This window comes from Gadus chalcogrammus, chromosome 12, assembly GCF_026213295.1.
Source record: "Gadus chalcogrammus isolate NIFS_2021 chromosome 12, NIFS_Gcha_1.0, whole genome shotgun sequence".
Classification (NCBI taxonomy): Eukaryota; Metazoa; Chordata; class Actinopteri; order Gadiformes; family Gadidae; genus Gadus; species Gadus chalcogrammus.
In genome coordinates this window covers 27,198,045-27,218,035 of record NC_079423.1, presented here as the reverse complement: position 1 = coordinate 27,218,035, position 19,991 = coordinate 27,198,045, and the positions used below count along the sequence as shown (strand labels likewise).

The window sequence follows — 19,991 nt, the reverse complement described above, 5'->3', positions numbered from 1 at the left end:
TGTGTGTGTGTGTGTGTGTGTGTGTGTGTGTGTGTGTGTGTGTGTGTGTGTGTGTGTGTGTGTGTGTGTGTGTGTGTCTGTGTGTGTGTGTGTGTGTGTGCGTGCGTGCGTGTGTGTGTGTGTTTGGATGTGGACATGTTTGTGCGTGTGTGTGTATGGTTGGACACGTGCATGTGTGTGTGTGTGTGTGTGCGTTCGTGTGTGTATATGTGTGTATGCTTGTTTTTATGTGTGTGTGTGTGTTTCTGTCTGCATATGTGCACATCGGGGGGTAGTCCTGGTCCCAAAGGAAGTCCTGGTCCGAAAGATATTACAAAACAGTGTTGACTCATTGGTAGCCCAACAAACTGTCTATCAAACACTGGTACTCTCGCCTGTTAAAACAATGGTAAGTAACCACATTTCAATGTAAAGCGCGAACTACATTATCTGCAGGGCTGCATGTATTGTCTTTTTTTGTGACCGAATGTTTCAGGAGCCAACGCGTCTGAACCCAGGTCCCTACCCCCTGCTGATAGTAGCCACAATGACTGCACTCATTCAGGGTAAGTTTGCGCGACTATCACACTACCAACCAAACACAGTCTAGCTCGTGTTCACATGAAGCAAACACGCCTTTCCATATATCTGACCCCAGATCTGAGCACAGCAGGAGGGGTCGACGCGTGGATGTACCACCACAGCACCGACCCGCCTCGTAACTGGAGCTCGGCCCGAACCTGGTGCCAGCAGCGATACACGGACATGGTGGCCATCCAGAACCAGGGGGAGATCGCCTACCTCAACCAGATGCTGCCCCGCAACCCCAGCTACTACTGGATCGGCATCCGCAAGGTGGCGGGGTTCTGGACCTGGGTGGGCACCAATAGGAGCCTGACACCAGAGGCTCAGAACTGGGCGGTTGGGGAGCCGAACCACCCGTTGGAGGACTGTGTTGAGATGTACGTCAAGAGGGAAAAGGACACGGCAAAGTGGAACGACGAGCGGTGCAGTAAGACGAAAGGAACCCTCTGCTATACAGGTAGATTGTTCTCATTTATATATTATACTTTCAAATGTCTGTCCTTCAAAAGCAGTTAAATTAAACATAAAATACTGAGAAAGTGTAAAGTAGGTTGTGATGTCCGTCATTAGCTCACATTCCAAGATATTCTGCGATGTATCTCCTCATAGAGTACACATGTACTGGACTGTCTGCGCAGTTTGAGTTCTAACTCTCGATGGTTACAGCCTCGTGTTCAGAGGGATCCTGTGGTAACCATGCCGACTGTGTAGAGACCATAGGAAACTTTACCTGCCAATGTCACCCCGGCTTCCTAAGCCCTCGCTGTGAAGAGGGTGAGTAGATGCACAGTTGTGATCCTGAAATGAGCACGTACTTATTTATGTCATTAAGGCGCCGGTCGAGCCTCTTGCTCAAGAGGGCTGCCTAAAGGAAAACTGTGGACACCAGGGTTTGGTTTGGAAGCTGAACCCCCTCACCATTAGACCCTCCTACCCCTTCAGTCCCAATTTCTTACAGTCTGAATCATATTTGAAATATCAAAGTTAAAGTTAAAGTCAAAGTCAGCTTTATGTAAATTCCAAAATATGTGCCACACAAACACACAAATAGCTTTGTTCTCCGACCCACGGTTCAATAAGTATCCTCTCCTCTGATGAATCCTCAGCTGATAATATAGGCCTACATTTCATGCCCTTTCCGTGCTTCTTTACGTCCCTCCACCCGCCCAGCGGTCACGTGCGATGCCCTCTCGGTTCCCCAGCACGGCCGTCTCCAGTGTCACGGATCCTACGGACCTTCACGCTTCAATTCGTCCTGCCGGTTCCACTGTGACCTCGGGTACAGCGTGGAGGGCCCGGAATGGCTGCAGTGTCAGGCGTCCGGACGCTGGGACCACCCCGCCCCCCGGTGCCAAGGTAAGGGGTTACCGGTCAGGAGATGGCGTCCACTCAACCATAACATTTTCAAAGTGGAACTAACTGCAAGAGAACAATTGGGGAAGAAACAAAGAAAGAGTTGCATTTATGCGATGTCATTGTTTTGTAATCTATAGAATTGAGGAATCTCAATATTGAAGATATTATAGCAGAGGTCTACGGGTGTGCACCGTTTTTTGTTGTATCTTCTGTCTTGTACATTTTTTATAAAAATTAAAAAAAAAAAAATCAAAGTTGAGTTTGAACCTAAGCTTTTCTTCCCACCGATAGTGGAACAGTGCGCGGCTCTGAAACGGACGTCTGACAGACTGCTCAGGACCTGCCTCCATCCGATTGACAATGACAGCTTCAACTCCACTTGTGCGTTCAGTTGTGAGGAGGGTTTCGAGCTCAGTGGACAAAGCGTGACGATATGCGACCATGCGGGTCGATGGACCGCAGAGGTCCCGACGTGTTCAGGTAAAGGGACCTTTTTTTGTTAATTTTTATTGTTAGATGTGATAATCGACATCATCGTACGTCATAGTTCCACGTTGTAGATTAGTTGTAACTCGGTTGATAAAATGTATTTGTTGTCTTTTGCCCTTCCAATCTTAACAGAAGATGCCAATTAGACCTATAATCTCTGTAGTGCAGATACCACAACTCTTCCGACAGACATAACCTCTCATGCAAAGTTACTTGCCTGACATGACCCCTCAATGCACGGTTGCCCGTGCACAACATCAGACGTGACCTGCACGCGAACAAACGTTTTATAGTCACACAAACCCCTTTGAAGATTCAGGATGATGGTCCGACGTCCGCTAATTCAGGCCATCGGTTTACAACATAGAAACACAGCCTGCTGCCTTGACAACAGTAGTCCCAAAAGTTCTGAATATTTGGCAAACAAACGCATGATGAATGCAATTCAATGTGAATAAGCCCTTGCCATTTCCCTCGACTATAAATCAAGTCAACATCATTATTGATGATTATATGAAACCGTGATACGGTGTGCTACTTATCAGCTTCCATTGAAATCATACATACAAATACAAAAAATAACGAAATGCATTCCAGCATCCAACCGGAATTTGTGTGTGACCCTCGGACGTATGTGATCCTCCACAGTGATTGCGTGCGCTCCCATTTCCCCTCCTGCTATGGGCAACATGACCTGTGTTGACAGCCTGGCTCCGTTCTCCTTTGGCTCCTCGTGTAGCCTCACCTGTTTGGAAGGCTACACTCTGGCCGGCAGCCACACACTGGCCTGCTCAGCCTCTGGACAGTGGAGCCAACCCAGACCCACTTGTATAGGTACGATCTGTTATTGTGGTCTGGAAATCCAGTGCAAAAAAATAAATAAACTGGAATAAAATTGAAATATATTGGAAAAGCTTGGGGAAGAGTATTGGAAAAAAAAAAACAGTAAAATAAATAAATAATAATGCTGCATATTTCTATGAATCCAAACAAATGATCTGAATTTTCTTTTTCACAATAATATTTTTTAATGATGGGCCTTAAATCTTATTGACCTTCTTCAGCTGTGCGGTGCATTGGTCTGAAAGTCCCCCCTCATGCTGTCTTGGGCTGCCAGGATCCTATCGGAGTCTTCAGCTATGGTTCCACGTGCACCCTGCACTGTGAAGAGGGATTTAATCTGATCGGCAGCAACACCACTCAATGTTCGGCACAGGGCCGCTGGAGTGGCCAACTTCCTGTCTGTCAGGGTATGATGGAAGATGACTTCCCCTCTTTGGACACATTTCCAACACACTTTTGTGCTTAACTCACTCTTGTCATTCTAATATGGTGCATGTTGACCAGGAACTACACTAGGATCTACTCTGTACTCAAACTATAGGAACTATTATTGCATGAGAACCAGGAAGTACACTTCTCAGTTTTGATTTGAGCCAGGAATTTACTGGAGGGTCTGTGAAAATCTCCAAAAGATAACAACTTGCTATTCTTTCCTACACTGTCGTTAATTCACAGTAGAGCACACAGAGCTTTGCAGCTATCCCATTTTATTCCATAACACTGTTGCCGCAATAGCATTTATTGCGGCCAAATTTTCTGTTAAAATAATCTAGATAACACCTAGGAACTACACATGTATTAAGAACCAGGAGGATGCTTGTAAAGGTACCATAGGAACTACGCTTGTGTTGAAACCAGAAACTATAGGAACTAGTAGGATGATTGAATTGCAACTCAAAATATAATAAAATAGGAACCAAAACAAAAAAGTGTAATTGATTATATAAATCTGAAAGTATGCTTGACTACGAACAAGGGAGTATACCTGCATTGGAACTAGGAGTATACTAGAATATAAACCAGGAAGCTTACTCCCATCAGGAAGTATACTTGAGCAGGAACAAGGACGTGTACTAGTCCAGCTTCAGATATTAAAACATATGAACCATGAAGTACAGCAATTCAGGTTAATATATTAAAACATAGAACCAGGAGGTTTACCTGTCCAGGTTCAGATATAACAACATAGGAACCAGGAAGTATTATTCTCTAGGTTCAGCTCTTCAACGTAGGAACCAGGAAGTACACCTCTCCAGGTTCAGATCTTAACCCTAGTGGTGTTCCACCTCTCTGTGTGTCTCCAGCCGTGCAGTGCTCAGTCTTGTCTGCCCCCCCTCACGGCTCCCTGTCCTGCTCCAACACCCATGGAGAGTTTAGCTTCTCCTCTCGCTGCGCTCTCACCTGTGATGAAGGCTTCCTGCCCAACGGGACGGCCCACACAGAGTGCTCCTCCCTGGGGTCCTGGAGCCAGGAGGTCCCTCGGTGCCTGGGTAAGACACGATGACACCTAGAAACTACACACCTAGAAACACACAACCAACTAGGAGGATGATTGTAAAGGTACTATAGGAACTACGTACACCAGAAACTAGTATAGGAACTAGTAGGATGTTTGAATTGCAACTAAAAATATCATTACATAGGAACCAGGAAGAGTATTTTAATAGTAGCCAGAAAGTAGAAATGATTAGCAATCAGAAAATATACTTTACTATGAACCTGGAAGTATATCTACATTGGAACTAGGAAGCTTACTTGTCTACAAACCAGGAAGTATATCTGCATAGGAACTAGGAAGCTTACTTGGTTACATACCAGGAAGTATATCTGCGTAGGAACTAGGAGGTATACTGAAATATAAACCAGGAAGCATATTCCCATCAGGAAGTATACAAGAACCGGAACAAGAAAGTATACTTGTCCAGGTTCAGATGTTAAACATAAGAAACAGGAAGTAAAGCAATCGAACCAGGAAGTATTATTCTCTAGGTTCAGCTCTTCAACGTAGGAACCAGGAAGTACACCTCTCCAGGTTCAGATCTTAACCCTAGTGGTGTTCCACCTCTCTGTGTGTCTCCAGCCGTGCAGTGCTCAGTCTTGTCTGCCCCCCCTCACGGCTCCCTGTCCTGCTCCAACCCCCATGGAGGGTTTAGCTTCTCCTCTCGCTGCGCTCTCACCTGTGATGAAGGCTTCCTGCCCAACGGGACGGCCCACACAGAGTGCTCCTCCCTGGGGTCCTGGAGCCAGGAGGTCCCTCGGTGCCTGGGTAAGACACGATGACACCTAGAAACTGCACATGTATTAAGAACCAGGAGGATGCTTGTAAAGGTACCATAGGAACTACACTTGTGTCGAAAGCAGAAACTATAGGAACCAGTAGGATGATTGAATTGCAACTCAAAATATAATAAAATAGGAACCAGGAAGACTACTTCAATAGTAAACAAAAAGTGTAATTGATTATATAAATCTGAAAGTATGCTTGACTACGAACCAGGAAGTATACCTGCATTGTAACTAGGAAGTATACTAGAATATAAACCAGGACGCTTACTCCCATCAGGAAGTATACTTGAGCAGGAACAAGGACGTGTACCAGTCCAGCTTCAGATATTAAAGGGGACCTATTATGCTTTTTCGACTTCTATGACCTATAAACGTTGTTATAATGATTGATAGTCATGTTTAACCATACACAAAAAACGATGTTGATTTTCGGGAAACTCTTCCTCTCATCTGGGCGCTTTCAGCATTCTCTGTCAAAGCTCGGTGTCGCCCTTCTCCGCCCCCTCGCCCCCCTCCTCCCAACCCAACTCCGTTGTGATTGGTTACCTTCCTTGAAGCGCGCGCACGGGCAGTTTGACCAGGCATATGGGGGCGCGGCAGGAGTGCCTTTACGTAGATGATTTTCCGGAAATGTGAACAAGTGAATCGCAAACGTCGTCCCAAGTGTTTAGCGCTCTGCACAGCCACCCCAGACTGTCAGCAGGGAATTCGTCGAAATGCATGTACGTCATTATTTGACACTTTAGTATGGTTAAACATGACTATCAATCATTATAACAACGTTTATAGGTCATAAAAGTCGAAAAAGCATAATAGGTCCCCTTTTAAAACATATGAACCATGAAGTATAGCAATTCAGGTTAATATATTAAAACATAGAACCAGGAGGTTTACCTGTACAGGTTCAGATATAACAACATAGGAACCAGGAAGTATTATTCTCTAGGTTCAGCTCTTCAACGTAGGAACCAGGAAGTACACCTCTCCAGGTTCAGATCTTAACCCTAGTGGTGTTCCACCTCTCTGTGTGTCTCCAGCCGTGCAGTGCTCAGTCTTGTCTGCCCCCCCTCACGGCTCAATGTCCTGCTCCAACCCCCATGGAGAGTTTAGCTTCTCCTCTCGCTGCGCTCTCACCTGTGATGAAGGCTTCCTGCCCAACGGGACGGCCAACACAGAGTGCTCCTCCCTGGGGTCCTGGAGCCAGGAGGTCCCTCGGTGCCTGGGTAAGACATGATAACACCTAGAAACTACACACCTAGAAACACACAACCAACTAGGAGGATGATTGTAAAGGTACTATAGGAACTACGTACACCAGAAACTAGTATAGGAACTAGTAGGATGTTTGAATTGCAACTAAAAATATCATTACATAGGAACCAGGAAGGGTATTTTAATAGTAGCCAGAAAGTAGAAATGATTAGCAATCAGAAAATATACTTTACTACGAACCTGGAAGTATATCTACATTGGAACTATGAAGCTTACTTGTCTACAAACCAGGAAGTATATCTGCATAGGAACTAGGAAGCTTACTTGGTTACATACCAGGAAGTATATCTGCGTAGGAACTAGGAGGTATACTGAAATATAAACCAGGAAGCATATTCCCATCAGGAACTATACTTGAACCGGAACAAGAAAGTATACTTGTCCAGGTTCAGATGTTAAACATAAGAAACAGGAAGTAAAGCAATCAAACCAGGAAGTATTATTCTCTAGGATCAGCTCTTCCACGTAGGAACCAGGAAGTACACCTCTCCAGGTTCAGATCTTAACCCTAGTGGTGTTCCACCTCTCTGTGTGTCTCCAGCCGTGCAGTGCTCAGTCTTGTCTGCCCCCCCTCACGGCTCCCTGTCCTGCTCCAACACCCATGGAGAGTTTAGCTTCTCCTCTCGCTGCGCTCTCACCTGTGATGAAGGCTTCCTGCCCAACGGGACGGCCAACACAGAGTGCTCCTCCCTGGGGTCCTGGAGCCAGGAGGTCCCTCGGTGCCTGGGTAAGACATGATAACACCTAGAAACTACACACCTAGAAACACACAACCAACTAGGAGGATGATTGTAAAGGTACTATAGGAACTACGTACACCAGAAACTAGTATAGGAACTAGTAGGATGTTTGAATTGCAACTAAAAATATCATTACATAGGAACCAGGAAGGGTATTTTAATAGTAGCCAGAAAGTAGAAATGATTAGCAATCAGAAAATATACTTTACTACGAACCTGGAAGTATATCTACATTGGAACTATGAAGCTTACTTGGTTACATACCAGGAAGTATATCTGCGTAGGAACTAGGAGGTATACTGAAATATAAACCAGGAAGCATATTCCCATCAGGAACTATACTTGAACCGGAACAAGAAAGTATACTTGTCCAGGTTCAGATGTTAAACATAAGAAACAGGAAGTAAAGCAATCAAACCAGGAAGTATTATTCTCTAGGATCAGCTCTTCCACGTAGGAACCAGGAAGTACACCTCTCCAGGTTCAGATCTTAACCCTAGTGGTGTTCCACCTCTCTGTGTGTCTCCAGCCGTGCAGTGCTCAGTCTTGTCTGCCCCCCCTCACGGCTCCCTGTCCTGCTCCAACCCCCATGGAGAGTTTAGCTTCTCCTCTCGCTGCGCTCTCACCTGTGATGAAGGCTTCCTGCCCAACGGGACGGCCAACACAGAGTGCTCCTCCCTGGGGTCCTGGAGCCAGGAGGTCCCTCTGTGCCTGGGTAAGACACGATGACACCTAGAAACTGCACATGTATTAAGAACCAGGAGGATGCTTGTAAAGGTACCATAGGAACTACACTTGTGTCGAAAGCAGAAACTATAGGAACCAGTAGGATGATTGAATTGCAACTCAAAATATAATAAAATAGGAACCAGGAAGACTACTTCAATAGTAAACAAAAAGTGTAATTGATTATATAAATCTGAAAGTATGCTTGACTACGAACGAGGAAGTATACCTGCATTGGAACTAGGAAGTATACTAGAATATAAACCAGGAAGCTTACTCCCATCAGGAAGTATACTTGAGCAGGAACAAGGACGTGTACAAGTCCAGCTTCAGATATTAAAGGGGACCTATTATGCTTTTTCGACTTCTATGACCTATAAACGTTGTTATAATGATTGATAGTCATGTTTAACCATACACAAAAAACGATGTTGATTTTCGGGAAACTCTTCCTCTCATCTGGACGCTTTCAGCATTCTCTGTCAAAGCTCGGTGTCGTCCTTCTCCGCCCCCTCGCCCCCCTCCTGCCAACCCAACTCCGTTGTGATTGGTTACCTTCCTTGAAGCGCGCGCACGGGCAGTTTGACCAGGCATATGGGGGCGCGGCAGGAGTGCCTTTACGTAGATGATTTTCCGGAAATGTGAACAAGTGAATCGCAAACGTTGTCCCGAGTGTTTAGCGCTCTGCACAGCCACCCCAGACTGTCCGCAGGGAACACGTCGAAATGCATGTACGTCATTATTTGACACTTTAGTATGGTTAAACATGACTATCAATCATTATAACAACGTTTATAGGTCATAAAAGTCGAAAAAGCATAATAGGTCCCCTTTTAAAACATATGAACCATGAAGTATAGCAATTCAGGTTGATATATTAAAACATAGAACCAGGAGGTTTACCTGTACAGGTTCAGATATAACAACATAGGAACCAGGAAGTATTATCTCTAGGTTCAGCTCTTCAACGTAGGAACCAGGAAGTACACCTCTCCAGGTTCAGATCTTAACCCTAGTGGTGTTCCACCTCTCTGTGTGTCTCCAGCCGTGCAGTGCTCAGTCTTGTCTGCCCCCCCTCACGGCTCCCTGTCCTGCTCCAACCCCCATGGAGAGTTTAGCTTCTCCTCTCGCTGCGCTCTCACCTGTGATGAAGGCTTCCTGCCCAACGGGACGGCCAACACAGAGTGCTCCTCCCTGGGGTCCTGGAGCCAGGAGGTCCCTCGGTGCCTGGGTAAGACACGATGACACCTAGAAACTGCACATGTATTAAGAACTAGGAGGATGCTTGTAAAGGTACCAAAGGAACTACACTTGTGTCGAAAGCAGAAACTATAGGAACTTGTAGGCTGATTGAATTGCAACTCAAAATATAGTAAAATAGGAACCAGGAAGACTACTTCAACAGTAAACAGAAAGTGTAATGGATTACATAAATCTGAAAGTATGCTTGACTACGAACGAGGAAGTATACCTGCATTGGAACTAGGAAGTATACTGGAATATAAACCAGAAAGCTTACTCCCATCAGGAAGTATACTTGAGCAGGAACAAGGACGTGTATCAGTCCAGCTTCAGATATTAAAACATATGAACCATGAAGTATAGCAATTCAACATAGAACCAGGAGGTTTACCTGTCCAGGTTCTGATATAACAACATAGGAACCAGGAAGTACTATTCCCTAGGTTCAGCTCTTCAATGTAGGAACCAGGAAGTACACCTCTCCAGGTTCAGATCTTAACCCTAGTGGTGTTCCACCTCTCTGTGTGTCTCCAGCCGTGCAGTGCTCAGTCTTGTCTGCCCCCCCTCACGGCTCCCTGTCCTGCTCCAACCCCCATGGAGAGTTTAGCTTCTCCTCTCGCTGCGCTCTCACCTGTGATGAAGGCTTCCTGCCCAACGGGACGGCCAACACAGAGTGCTCCTCCCTGGGGTCCTGGAGCCAGGAGGTCCCTCGGTGCCTGGGTAAGACATGATGACACCTAGAAACGACACATATAGGCCTAAATGCTCTGTAGGCTTCTACTGTGCAAGTTCTACGAACTCTACTTTACCATATGTTTATACTTGTATAGGGACCACAAACTGAACTCAGAGAGTAAGTTGGAACTGACTTTGCTATTTACACTCGCATGTTCTACTTTGTGTTCTGTGTATACGATAATGCCTAAACTGCCACTTCCTAAGGACTTTCTACATTAACGTGTGTGTGTGTGTGTGTGTGTGTGTGTGTGTGTGTGTGTGTGTGTGTGTGTGTGTGTGTGTGTGTGTGGGTGTGTGTGTGTGTGTGTGTGTGTGTGTGTGTGGGTGTGTGTGTGTGTGTGGGTGTGTGTGTGTGTGTGCGCATTCGTTTTTCTCAAAACGATGACCATTATAGTGTTCCACTGTGATTTACAGCTCGCTCCTGCCCCCTGCTTGTGACCGCACCGCACTACGGCTGGATGAACTGCAGCCATCCTCACTCGTCCTTCAGCTACGGCTCCCACTGTGACCTCGGGTGCGGCGAGGGCTTCCGGCTCAGCGGAACACCCAGTATAAACTGCAACGCATCCGGCGACTGGAGCGGCGCGAGGCCAACGTGCAAGGGTGAGGTCTAATGCGGGAACTCAACTTTATTGGCCATTCGTAACAGGACATATATTAAATCTGACAGGAACTTTAGAAAGGGAAACATGAAAATGTGCAAACAACGAAACAAAGAGTGCAAACCACTGAAGGGGTTTGTTTTTGGCCCACCGCCAAAACAAACACTATGGAAAGGTTGGCCGAGGTTTACCATCACTCAAAAACAGCCAACACAGAGAGTCAACAACCAACAGCTATGAAACACTGGGCAGACCATATTGCACTTTTTATGTTTCACTTTTAAGCTAATACCAATTGAACAAGTGAGATTGGCGAGAAATCCTAAATCATGCAAAGATCTAAGTGTATTACCAGGCGGTGTTGATGTGTGTGTTTACATCCTGTACCTCTCTCACACACCAGTGGTCCAGTGTGAGGCTAGCTGGCTGGCTGGCCTCACCGCCTCGCCCCTCTCCCTCAACTGCTCCCACCCCCGGGGAAACTTCAGTTTCGGCTCCCGTTGTCGCTTCGCCTGTGCGGGGGCCTACTCCCTGAATGGCACTGAGGAGCTGCTCTGCTCCTCCTCCGGGCGCTGGAGCGCCGCGTTACCAACGTGTGCTGGTAAAAGACCCCTATTTGATATGAAAAGCAAACTTAACTTTTGATTAATGCCGTACCGTATGTTACTATTTGGCGATTTAGCTGACGCTTGATAGCCTTATGAGGCCATCCTGATCTCGCTAGTAGGCATTACGCTTCAACTTCAACATGTGGATGGTCTCACGAGGCTAGAGGCTTGCATCCAAAAGGCACAGAGCTCTAGGGCTCGGGGGCTCTAGGGTTCCAAACTCGGGACCTTTCTCCTGGGAGTCAGGGAACCTTCACACCACAGCACTATCCATACTATTCACTGATATAGTTTGCGTTCGGGCCACACGATAGCGAGGCATCATCCCCTTTGGGGTTTTGAGGTGCTTGACGGTTTGAGGACTGTGTTCCAGAGGTGGGTACGCCCCTGTGGTCGGCCGTCCTGATGTACTCTGGAGCGGGGGCTGCCTCCCTCGCGGTGCTGCTCTTCGCGGTCGGCGCCGGCCTGCTGGTCGCCAAGCGCTTCAAGAAGAAAGGTGAAAGGCCTGTCTGAGGAGGAACACATAACGAGTGTGTTTGAATTGGGTGTGAGAGTAACAATGATGTTTGTTTCATCCTACAGGTATAATGGATGGAGACAATTCATTCTGGGAAGAGAGAGAAAATCCGGATTTTAAATCTTGAATCTTCCTCAGTTCGGAAAACGACACAAAAACTCAGGTCGATGTGTGGTGTTATTATGAAGAACACTGTTCTCGTTTGTTCAATAGTGTGTTGTGGCCATTTTTTGCTACAAACGACAGGATAGCCTGATATTTTTGCAGATTATTTCCGGTTCTGCATTTCTTTTGGCAGATTATCCGGTGGTGTGGGGTATTCTTAAAATTGGATTTTACTTCCCTAAACCTATTAAACTTTTTAAACGATTCAATATAGTAAATAGTCAAAGGGCAGCCGAGTCGCAGTATGAGGATGGTCATGTGGAAAACACGATAGCCAATTAATAAGCAGGCCGACCATTCTACCAAACAAAAGCCCTGAAGGAAAAAGTGAATGTGATGGATTTGCCAAATAGAGGGATCCAACTCATGCTGTTATATAAACAGTCCGTTTTCATGCCAACTCCATGACCTCTTTCATAATTTTTTAAGGAGGTCCCCAATGTTTTTTCCGCTTAAGAATTGTTATGATACCGAGATTGCAATTGCGATTCGCGAATAATGACTTGGTTGTTAGTATTGGAATTAGTGTGGAGTACTCTGTTGGCAAAATCGATTTTTCCTCTCACAAACTACCGTTAAATGTGTCTAGGTGTGTGGTCTCTCCGATGTTTCTTACATTTGAAAAAAGGCCAATGTGCCTTTCATTTAGTTATATTTTCTATTCTGCTGAGCTTTTTCTTTGTTTAGATTGTACACGTTCAATAAAGTGTCTACCACACACAGCAGTCCCTTTGTCATGAAGCTGTTCTTCACCTCCAGCCACTCCGTCCCATCATCATACACTGCATTAGCAATGCATATATTACTGGCTCTTTCTCACTGGCATGTGTGAGGTGTGATGTGGCATGATGTCATCCTCATGCTGCCAAGCGTCCCATATTTCTCTCCCCCTAACAGCCCCCGTGACTGTGAGGTCACTTGGCTGCCAAAACGACACAAAGTGTCATCTTAGCTGGGCCCAGTGCCCCTGTCGTTAAAATGATGAAAAACTATTACGACCTCAGTGTCATTTTGTGTCTTTTGTCTTTGGTCTGGCACTAGGAGGAGGAATACATTACTCTCAAACGGCAAATACATACGAGGGACCCGCATCATGGGGCGGATTTCCTTGGTTCATCTTGTCATATTGTGTTAGTCTGACATCGAAATTATTTTCTAATTGCATCAACGCGCAGATATAAATCCGTAACCCCGTGTGTCTGTGCCAGGCAGCGCACCTGAGAATACGGCCCACACCGGACCTCTCACCACGTACCAGATAGGCCGCGGGAGAAACCTGAGCAAAGTGAGTGCATCTGCCTCGGTTGACGAAACAGCATGAAGCCAATTATAGTGGTTAAAAGACAGAGGGTTTGTGGCCCGCGGTTGGCACCGGGGATGCAATAAATAACCAAACTGTTGACAGGGAACTGTTTGGCTACCGTCTGAATAATAATGAGGTTATTGCTGCCCACTGTGGCCGTATGATCATACTTTTGATTACTCCCCCCCCCCCCCCCCTCCCGCCCCCACTCTTGTCCAATCGGATGCTGTGGACATGAGCGCACGCCTGCCAACTGCTTACTGTGCCCGGGCTAGCCCACAGGAAGGAGAAAGGCCTGCAGGTGAGTCTCTTGGCGTCCTGCCCTCATACTTTATACCCTTTTCTTCTGACTACTGGAAGGAAAAACAGACATTCATTCATTGTGCTCTCCATTGTACACAGAAATGTGTAAATGTTTGCGCAGAGGAATGATAAACGTGATGATCCTCTCTCTTTATCTCACTCTCGCTCTTTCATATATTTGTGTGTGTGTGCGTCTGTGTGTGTGTGTGCCTGTGTGTGTGTGTGTGCGTGTGTGTGTTTAGTGTGTGTAAGTTTGTGTGTGTGTGTATGTGCGTGTACGTGTGTATGTGTGTGTGTGTTTATAACATACCTTTTTTGGATTATCACAGACACAAACACACACACACACATACACTACACTAAACTACACTACACACACACACACTACAATGACACTTACACACACACACTCACACACTACAATTACACACTGCACACTGCTTTGGCTCTGCTCGGCTGTGGCATACCACGCTGACAGACAGTTGGATTGTTCCTGACCATTGACTTGTGCTCCCTGGCCGGCGAGGTCTGATTTCATACTGGGAAATATGAGAGGCGTCCCGGGGAGGGTTCACGGCCGGGGCAAGGAGCCACTCTATACAGTGGGCCTTCATATCTGTGTGTCGCCCCTTCTGCATTCTGCCCCCCCAGCAGCCCACCCCCCCCCCCCCCCCGCATGTCCACAATGGGTGCATTCCAGCTGGGCACAGAAAATATACCTGGGTGGTCTTATATACACACACTCCTTTGACTCGAGGTAGCAAAAATAAGAACATGAAGGGAAGAAGAAGACGACGAAGGAGGAGGCGGAGGAGAAGGAGAAGAAGAAGAAGAAGAAGAAGTAGAAGAAGAAGAAAAGGCACCTTTGAACCGGAGTGTTGAGGATGACTGGGGGGATTGTGTGCGTGTGGTGGGGGGGGGGGGGGGGGGGGGGGGGGGTTTTGAAGTGGTTCTTACCTGTAGCTGACCCTGTTCCTCCTGTCAAGAGCCCAGCAGACTCTGCTGATCCACACACACACACACACACACTCACACACATACACACACACACACACACACACACACACACGCACACACGCACACAGACGCCATCCACTGGAAGATGCCTCGGCCATCTGACGGAGAGATGGGACCGATAAGCCCTGCGGATGGACTAACCTGGCGGTAACCTACCCCTAACCCTACCCCACCCTCCAGTAGCATGAACACTCATATCCCCTCTCCCTCCCATCAGCCTCCACTGCTCCGGACTGAGGTCACACATGCAATACGTTCATCATGTCACCATTAAGCTGCATGTTTATATAGTACAGCCTTGATTTATTGAGTGTGAATTCACATAATGCAGAACATCACACACATACACACACACACACACACACACACACACACACACTAACACACACACACACACATACACACAAACAGAAATAAAATAAATAAAAATGAACAAGAGCACACCAATATTTATACAAGCTATAAGTACAATTTATATAATTGCAGGATTTGACTGTCAAGCGATATTTCGTCTGGAATCACCATGCATTGGCAACAAAAAAAAATCAATTTTGAGGTCTGCATTGTCCGTTGGGGGGGGGGGGGGGGGGGGGGGGTTCTGAATACAATCATGCAATTGCAGATGTGCTTAACCAGTCCATCCGTAAATTCCCTCGTTGCAACCATTGCCGATCTACAATCCTTTCTGTCCCATGGTCCAATGAGGGGAGAGGGTGAGGTCATTGTATAGTTTACCATCCCTCGGTGGTAAACTATGGTCCAACAGAGGTCCTTATGGTCCCACAGAGGAGCAGGCCAGCAGCCTCTGCTAGAGGCGGCCGAGCACACGTGGACGTCGCTGTGGCTCTCAGGAGGTGAAGTAGGACTCCTGCATGGAGCAGAGGCGGTCGATGGGGGTGAGGACGGAGGACGCCCCCAGGGAGAGGCAGTGGTTGTCGGTCAGCGGACACAGGAGGTCCCCCTCCGTCGCGTCACTGTACAGACCTGACGGGACAAAAGATCACATGCGAACGGTGCATGTCGTTACAATGACGTATTGGTTTTTGAACGTCTATGTATTATAATTATAATATTGAAAAAAAAATGTAACATACGTTTAATTGTAAAAATGGTTAACTCTTTTTTTTTTTTATAACTAGTGATATCACAAATGACAAAAAGAACCCCCCCAAACCACACCCCTCTTATCCACTTATTGTATGTTGTAGGTCCTGGTACTTTATGTACACACTTATGGTATGTTGTACATCCTTGCACTTAAAAAGTAGTTAGCATTGTGTAGCATCTTGTCTTTGTTGTTTACTGGGAATGGGTTAACCTAACAATAGTTGGTGCTTGGCACTTGTTTCTATGAACAACCTTACTGTACCGACAGCAATATATCATTTCTCTTCTTGCTGACAAATGTACTCATTGCAAGTCACTTTGGATAAAAGCGTCTGCTAAATGGCCTAAATGTAAACTATAAATGTAATCGCATGCGTTGGTTCTCTTCTACCTCACCGGTCGGCCATGTTGAGTCCAGGCCTCTGCCAAACGGCTGTCAGTCATTGCAGTGTAATGCTCTATCATGCCCCGGCCCTCCACCACGCTCACAGCCTCACCATAAGGGTTCATGTGGTCGCCAGGCATCTGGGGCGGGGTGAGACCCTGCCTGAAGGGGTCCAGGTCGAAGCCATGGGGGTCCAGCCCGGTGAGTCCTAGGGGCTGCTCCTGATGAGGATGATGATGATGAAGATGATGTGGGTGAAGCTGATGATGATGATGATGATGATGATGATGAGGATGAGATTGAGGATGGTGATGATGGGGTTGGTGGTAGTGGTGGAAGGAGGAGGGTCCCAGCGGGTCCTGGATGGGGGTCGAGTCACCACAGGGGGGCACTGTGGTACACAGACACAGCATGAGTGAATACAGTGGTCACTTAAGCAAAGAAGGTAATAAGGAAAGGCACCCGATTTCTGTCCCTCGTTATATGAAAAACCTTTCATTATTGTGTGTATAATTATTTATAATTTTCTTTTTCAACTTGTCTGTGGTGCATGTGTGCGCATGCGTGTACGTGGCGTACGTGCATGTTTTTTGTTAGTTTCTCTCTGGTCACCTTTCAGGGACATGATGGTGTCGGTACCGTGTGAGGGTTGGTCCACTTGCTGCTTCTGAGCCTGCTGGTCTTGCTGCTGCTGCTGCCTCCGGGCCAGCTTCTTCATCTGAACCGAAAGGGCAACCGGACCGCATTAACACACACACACACACACACACACACACACACACACACACACACACACACACACACATACACACACAAACTACACGGGTAGACCCAGCTACTTCATCTGAACCACAGGGCAACTGGACCGCATTAACAAGCACACACACACACACACTACAGGTCCTGCCTCTGGGTAGGGTCACACTCACTGCAAAGACCCCCATTGATACTTCTCTCTCTCTCTCTCTCTCTCTCTCTCCTCTCTCTCTCTCTCTCTCTCTCTCTCCCTCTCCCTCTCCCTCTCCCTCCTCCCTCTCTCTCCTCCTCTCTCTCTCTCTCGCTCTCATCTCTCTCCTCTCTCTCCTCTCCTCTCCTCTCCGTCTCTCCTCCATCCTCTCTCTCTCTCTCTCTCTCTCTCTCTGTTCTATAGGGGTCACAGGGCTCCTTCTATTTAAATGTTATGTACGGTTCGTTACAGTGTTTGCTGTTTAGTTCGGTCTGTTCGGATCACAGCGGCGGAAACAGAGGTCATTACAGGGGCAGAGAAGAAAAACCGGCACACACTTTGCTAGGAAATACAAGACATAATCTAGAGCAATCTAGAGAGGAGATGTCATCGGTTTCCTGTATGAGCAGATAACAGGACTGATTTCCCCTCTGGCAGCCCAACACAGTGGCGAAAGAGCTCTTTTATTAGTAGTGTGTGTGTGTGTGTGTGTGTGTGTGTGTGTGTGTGTGTGTGTGTGTGTGTGTGTGTGTGTGTGTGTGTGTGTGTGTGTGTGTGTGTGTGTGTGTGTGTGTGTGTGTGTGTGCATGCATGCGCAGGCATGTGTGTGTGTCTGTGTGCTTGCCTGCATGCATGTGTGCGCAAGTGTGTGTGTGTGCCTGCGTGTGTGTGTGTGTGTGTGCGCATACGTGTGTGTGTGTGTGTGTGTGTGTGTGTGTGTGTGTGTGTGTGTGTGTGTGTGTGTGTGTTTTTGTGTGTGCGTGTGTCTTCCTATTACCTTGGCTCTCTGGTTCTGGAACCAGACTTGAACGACCCGAACGCTGAGTCCTGTCTCGGAAGCCAAGGTCTCCCTCACCTTGGGTGAGGAGTTAAGAAAGGAAGAAACCAGGAAAGAGAGAGAAACGTGAAACAGAGGTCAATAAACAATGACCGCTAAAAGTGACTTTCAGGAAGATTTATTTTATTGTAACATTTCATTTTCTGTATAATATGAGACTACAAATTAAACAATATTGAGCTATATTTTTTCTGGCACTTTTTGCAATTCTGCTATTTATTATTTAGCCATTAAGCAGATATTTTCTTTGAAAATATCTCCTTGTGCTTTTCAGAAACAATGGAGTGCAGGAGTCTGGACTAGGATGCCGACTACGAATAGACACCGGACTGTACTGACATCGATCACAGCACCTTTCAACAACTAGCAACAAGCAGCCCATCGCCCAGACTGAACCACAGGGTCTTCATGTGACTGATGAGCTGAAGGCAGTGCTACCTTTCTGCAGGGCTTCGAAGACACCTCGAAGGAGGCCTTGAAGGCCCGTCTCTGCTGCGTGGTCAGGATGGTACGGGGCCTCTTGGGACGCTTGCTGCTCTCCAGCTCCTCTCTCCTGCTGGGCCGGCCAGCCACCTTCTCCACCAACTTCTTCTCCTCCTCCTCCTCTTCCTCCTCTTCCTCCTCCTCCACCTCCTCCTCCTCATCACTCTTATCTGAGGGGTGGTAGACACATGGTTAGAGAGAGAGAGAGGAATAGTGGTAGAGAGAGAGGAATAGTGGTAGAGAGAGAGGAATAGTGGTAGAGAGAGAGAGGAATAGTGGTAGAGAGAGAGAGGGATAGTGGTAGAGAGAGAGAGGAATATTGGTAGAGAGAGAGAGGAATAGTGGTAGAGAGAGAGAGGAATAGTGGTAGAGAGAGGGAGGAATAGTGGTAGAGAGAGGGAGGAATAGTGGTAGAGAGAGGGAGGAATAGTGGTAGAGAGAGAAGGATAGTGGTAGAGAGAGAGAGGGATAGTGGTAGAGAGAGGGAGGAATAGTGGTAGAGAGAAAATGGAACAGTGATAGAGAGAGAGAGGAATAGTGGTAGAGAGAGAGAGGAATAGTGGTAGAGAGAGAGAGAGGAATAGTGGTAGAGAGAGAGGAATATTGGTAGAGAGAGAGAGGAATAGTGGTAGAGAGAGAAGAATAGTGGTAGAGAGAGAGAGGAATAGTGGTAGAGAGAGAGAGGGATAGTGGTAGAGAGAGAGAGGAATAGTGGTAGAGAGAGAGAGGGATAGTGGTAGAGAGAGAGAGGAATAGTGGTAGAGAGAGAGAGGGATAGTGGGAGAGAGAGAGAGGAATAATGGTAGAGAGAGAGAGGGATAGTGGTAGAGAGAGAGAGGAATAGTGGTAGAGAGAGGGAGGAATAGTGGTAGAGAGAAAATGGAACAGTGGTAGAGAGAGAGGAATAGTGGTAGAGAGAGAGGGAAAGTGGTAGAGAGAGGGAGGAATAGTGGTAGAGAGAGAGAGGGATAGTGGTAGAGAGAAAATGGAACAGTGATAGAGAGAGAGAGCAATATTGGTTGAGAGAGAGAGGAATAGTGGTAGAGAGAGAGGAATAGTGGTAGAGAGAGAGGGAAAGTGGTAGAGAGAGAAGAATAGTGATGGAGAGGAAGAGAGAGAGAGAAAGGAATTAGAAGGGATGTATGGCTGGAGAGGGAGAGGGAGGGAGGGAGGGAGGGAGAGAGAGAGGGAGGGGGTAGGGTGGGACTGAAAACATTAGCTGGTGGGGGAAAAGCAGTCTAACAAACAACCAAAAAAAGAATAATAATAAAACCAAGAAAGGGAAGAAAGAGAAAAACAAGGGAAGATAAAGACCTGTGTCGGAGGGGGCGGGGCTGGCCCGGCCCCGGTGGTACCCGTCCCGGGAGCACAGCAGTCGCCCGTCCCGTAGCACGCAGCGGTCGCCGGTCTGCAGGCGGCCGGAGCAGGCGCTGCAGGCGAAGCAGCGCAGGTGGAACACGG

At 47.0% G+C, this 19,991-nt stretch overlaps 2 protein-coding genes across 3 annotated transcripts in view; one reads left to right on the top strand and one right to left on the bottom strand.

The window, feature by feature from the left end:
- The first annotated feature begins 272 nt into the window (after positions 1 to 272).
- On the top strand, positions 273 to 13,218 carry selp (selectin P). Of its 2 annotated transcripts, XM_056604129.1 has the most exons (19): positions 273 to 388; positions 476 to 545; positions 638 to 1,021; positions 1,231 to 1,338; positions 1,735 to 1,920; positions 2,212 to 2,400; positions 3,058 to 3,243; positions 3,474 to 3,659; positions 4,557 to 4,742; positions 5,333 to 5,518; positions 6,576 to 6,761; positions 7,352 to 7,537; positions 8,080 to 8,265; positions 9,322 to 9,507; positions 10,053 to 10,238; positions 10,671 to 10,859; positions 11,262 to 11,459; positions 11,840 to 11,962; positions 12,049 to 13,217. In XM_056604129.1, exons 1-19 carry the CDS (start codon positions 386 to 388, stop codon positions 12,108 to 12,110), a joined length of 3,186 nt encoding a protein of 1,061 aa, XP_056460104.1. In that variant the 5' UTR covers positions 273 to 385; the 3' UTR covers positions 12,111 to 13,217. The 2 variants fall into 2 exon arrangements, with proteins under 2 accessions (XP_056460104.1, XP_056460103.1); XM_056604128.1 differs by having other exon boundaries at positions 273 to 545; positions 12,049 to 13,218.
- Positions 13,219 to 15,618: 2,400 nt separating this feature from the next.
- lmx1a (LIM homeobox transcription factor 1, alpha) overlaps positions 15,619 to 19,991 on the bottom strand; it is an 11,686-nt gene continuing 7,313 nt past the window's right edge. The window contains exons 3-9 of the mRNA XM_056604391.1: positions 19,845 to 19,991; positions 18,486 to 18,700; positions 17,988 to 18,065; positions 16,903 to 16,981; positions 16,584 to 16,654; positions 16,352 to 16,490; positions 15,619 to 15,755 (exon numbers count right to left, since the gene is read on the bottom strand). The exon at positions 19,845 to 19,991 is cut by the window's right edge and continues 74 nt beyond it. Of these exons, the coding sequence (XP_056460366.1) occupies positions 15,619 to 15,755; positions 16,352 to 16,490; positions 16,584 to 16,654; positions 16,903 to 16,981; positions 17,988 to 18,065; positions 18,486 to 18,700; positions 19,845 to 19,991 (866 nt within the window). The remainder of the gene's footprint in view (positions 15,756 to 16,351; positions 16,491 to 16,583; positions 16,655 to 16,902; positions 16,982 to 17,987; positions 18,066 to 18,485; positions 18,701 to 19,844) is intronic.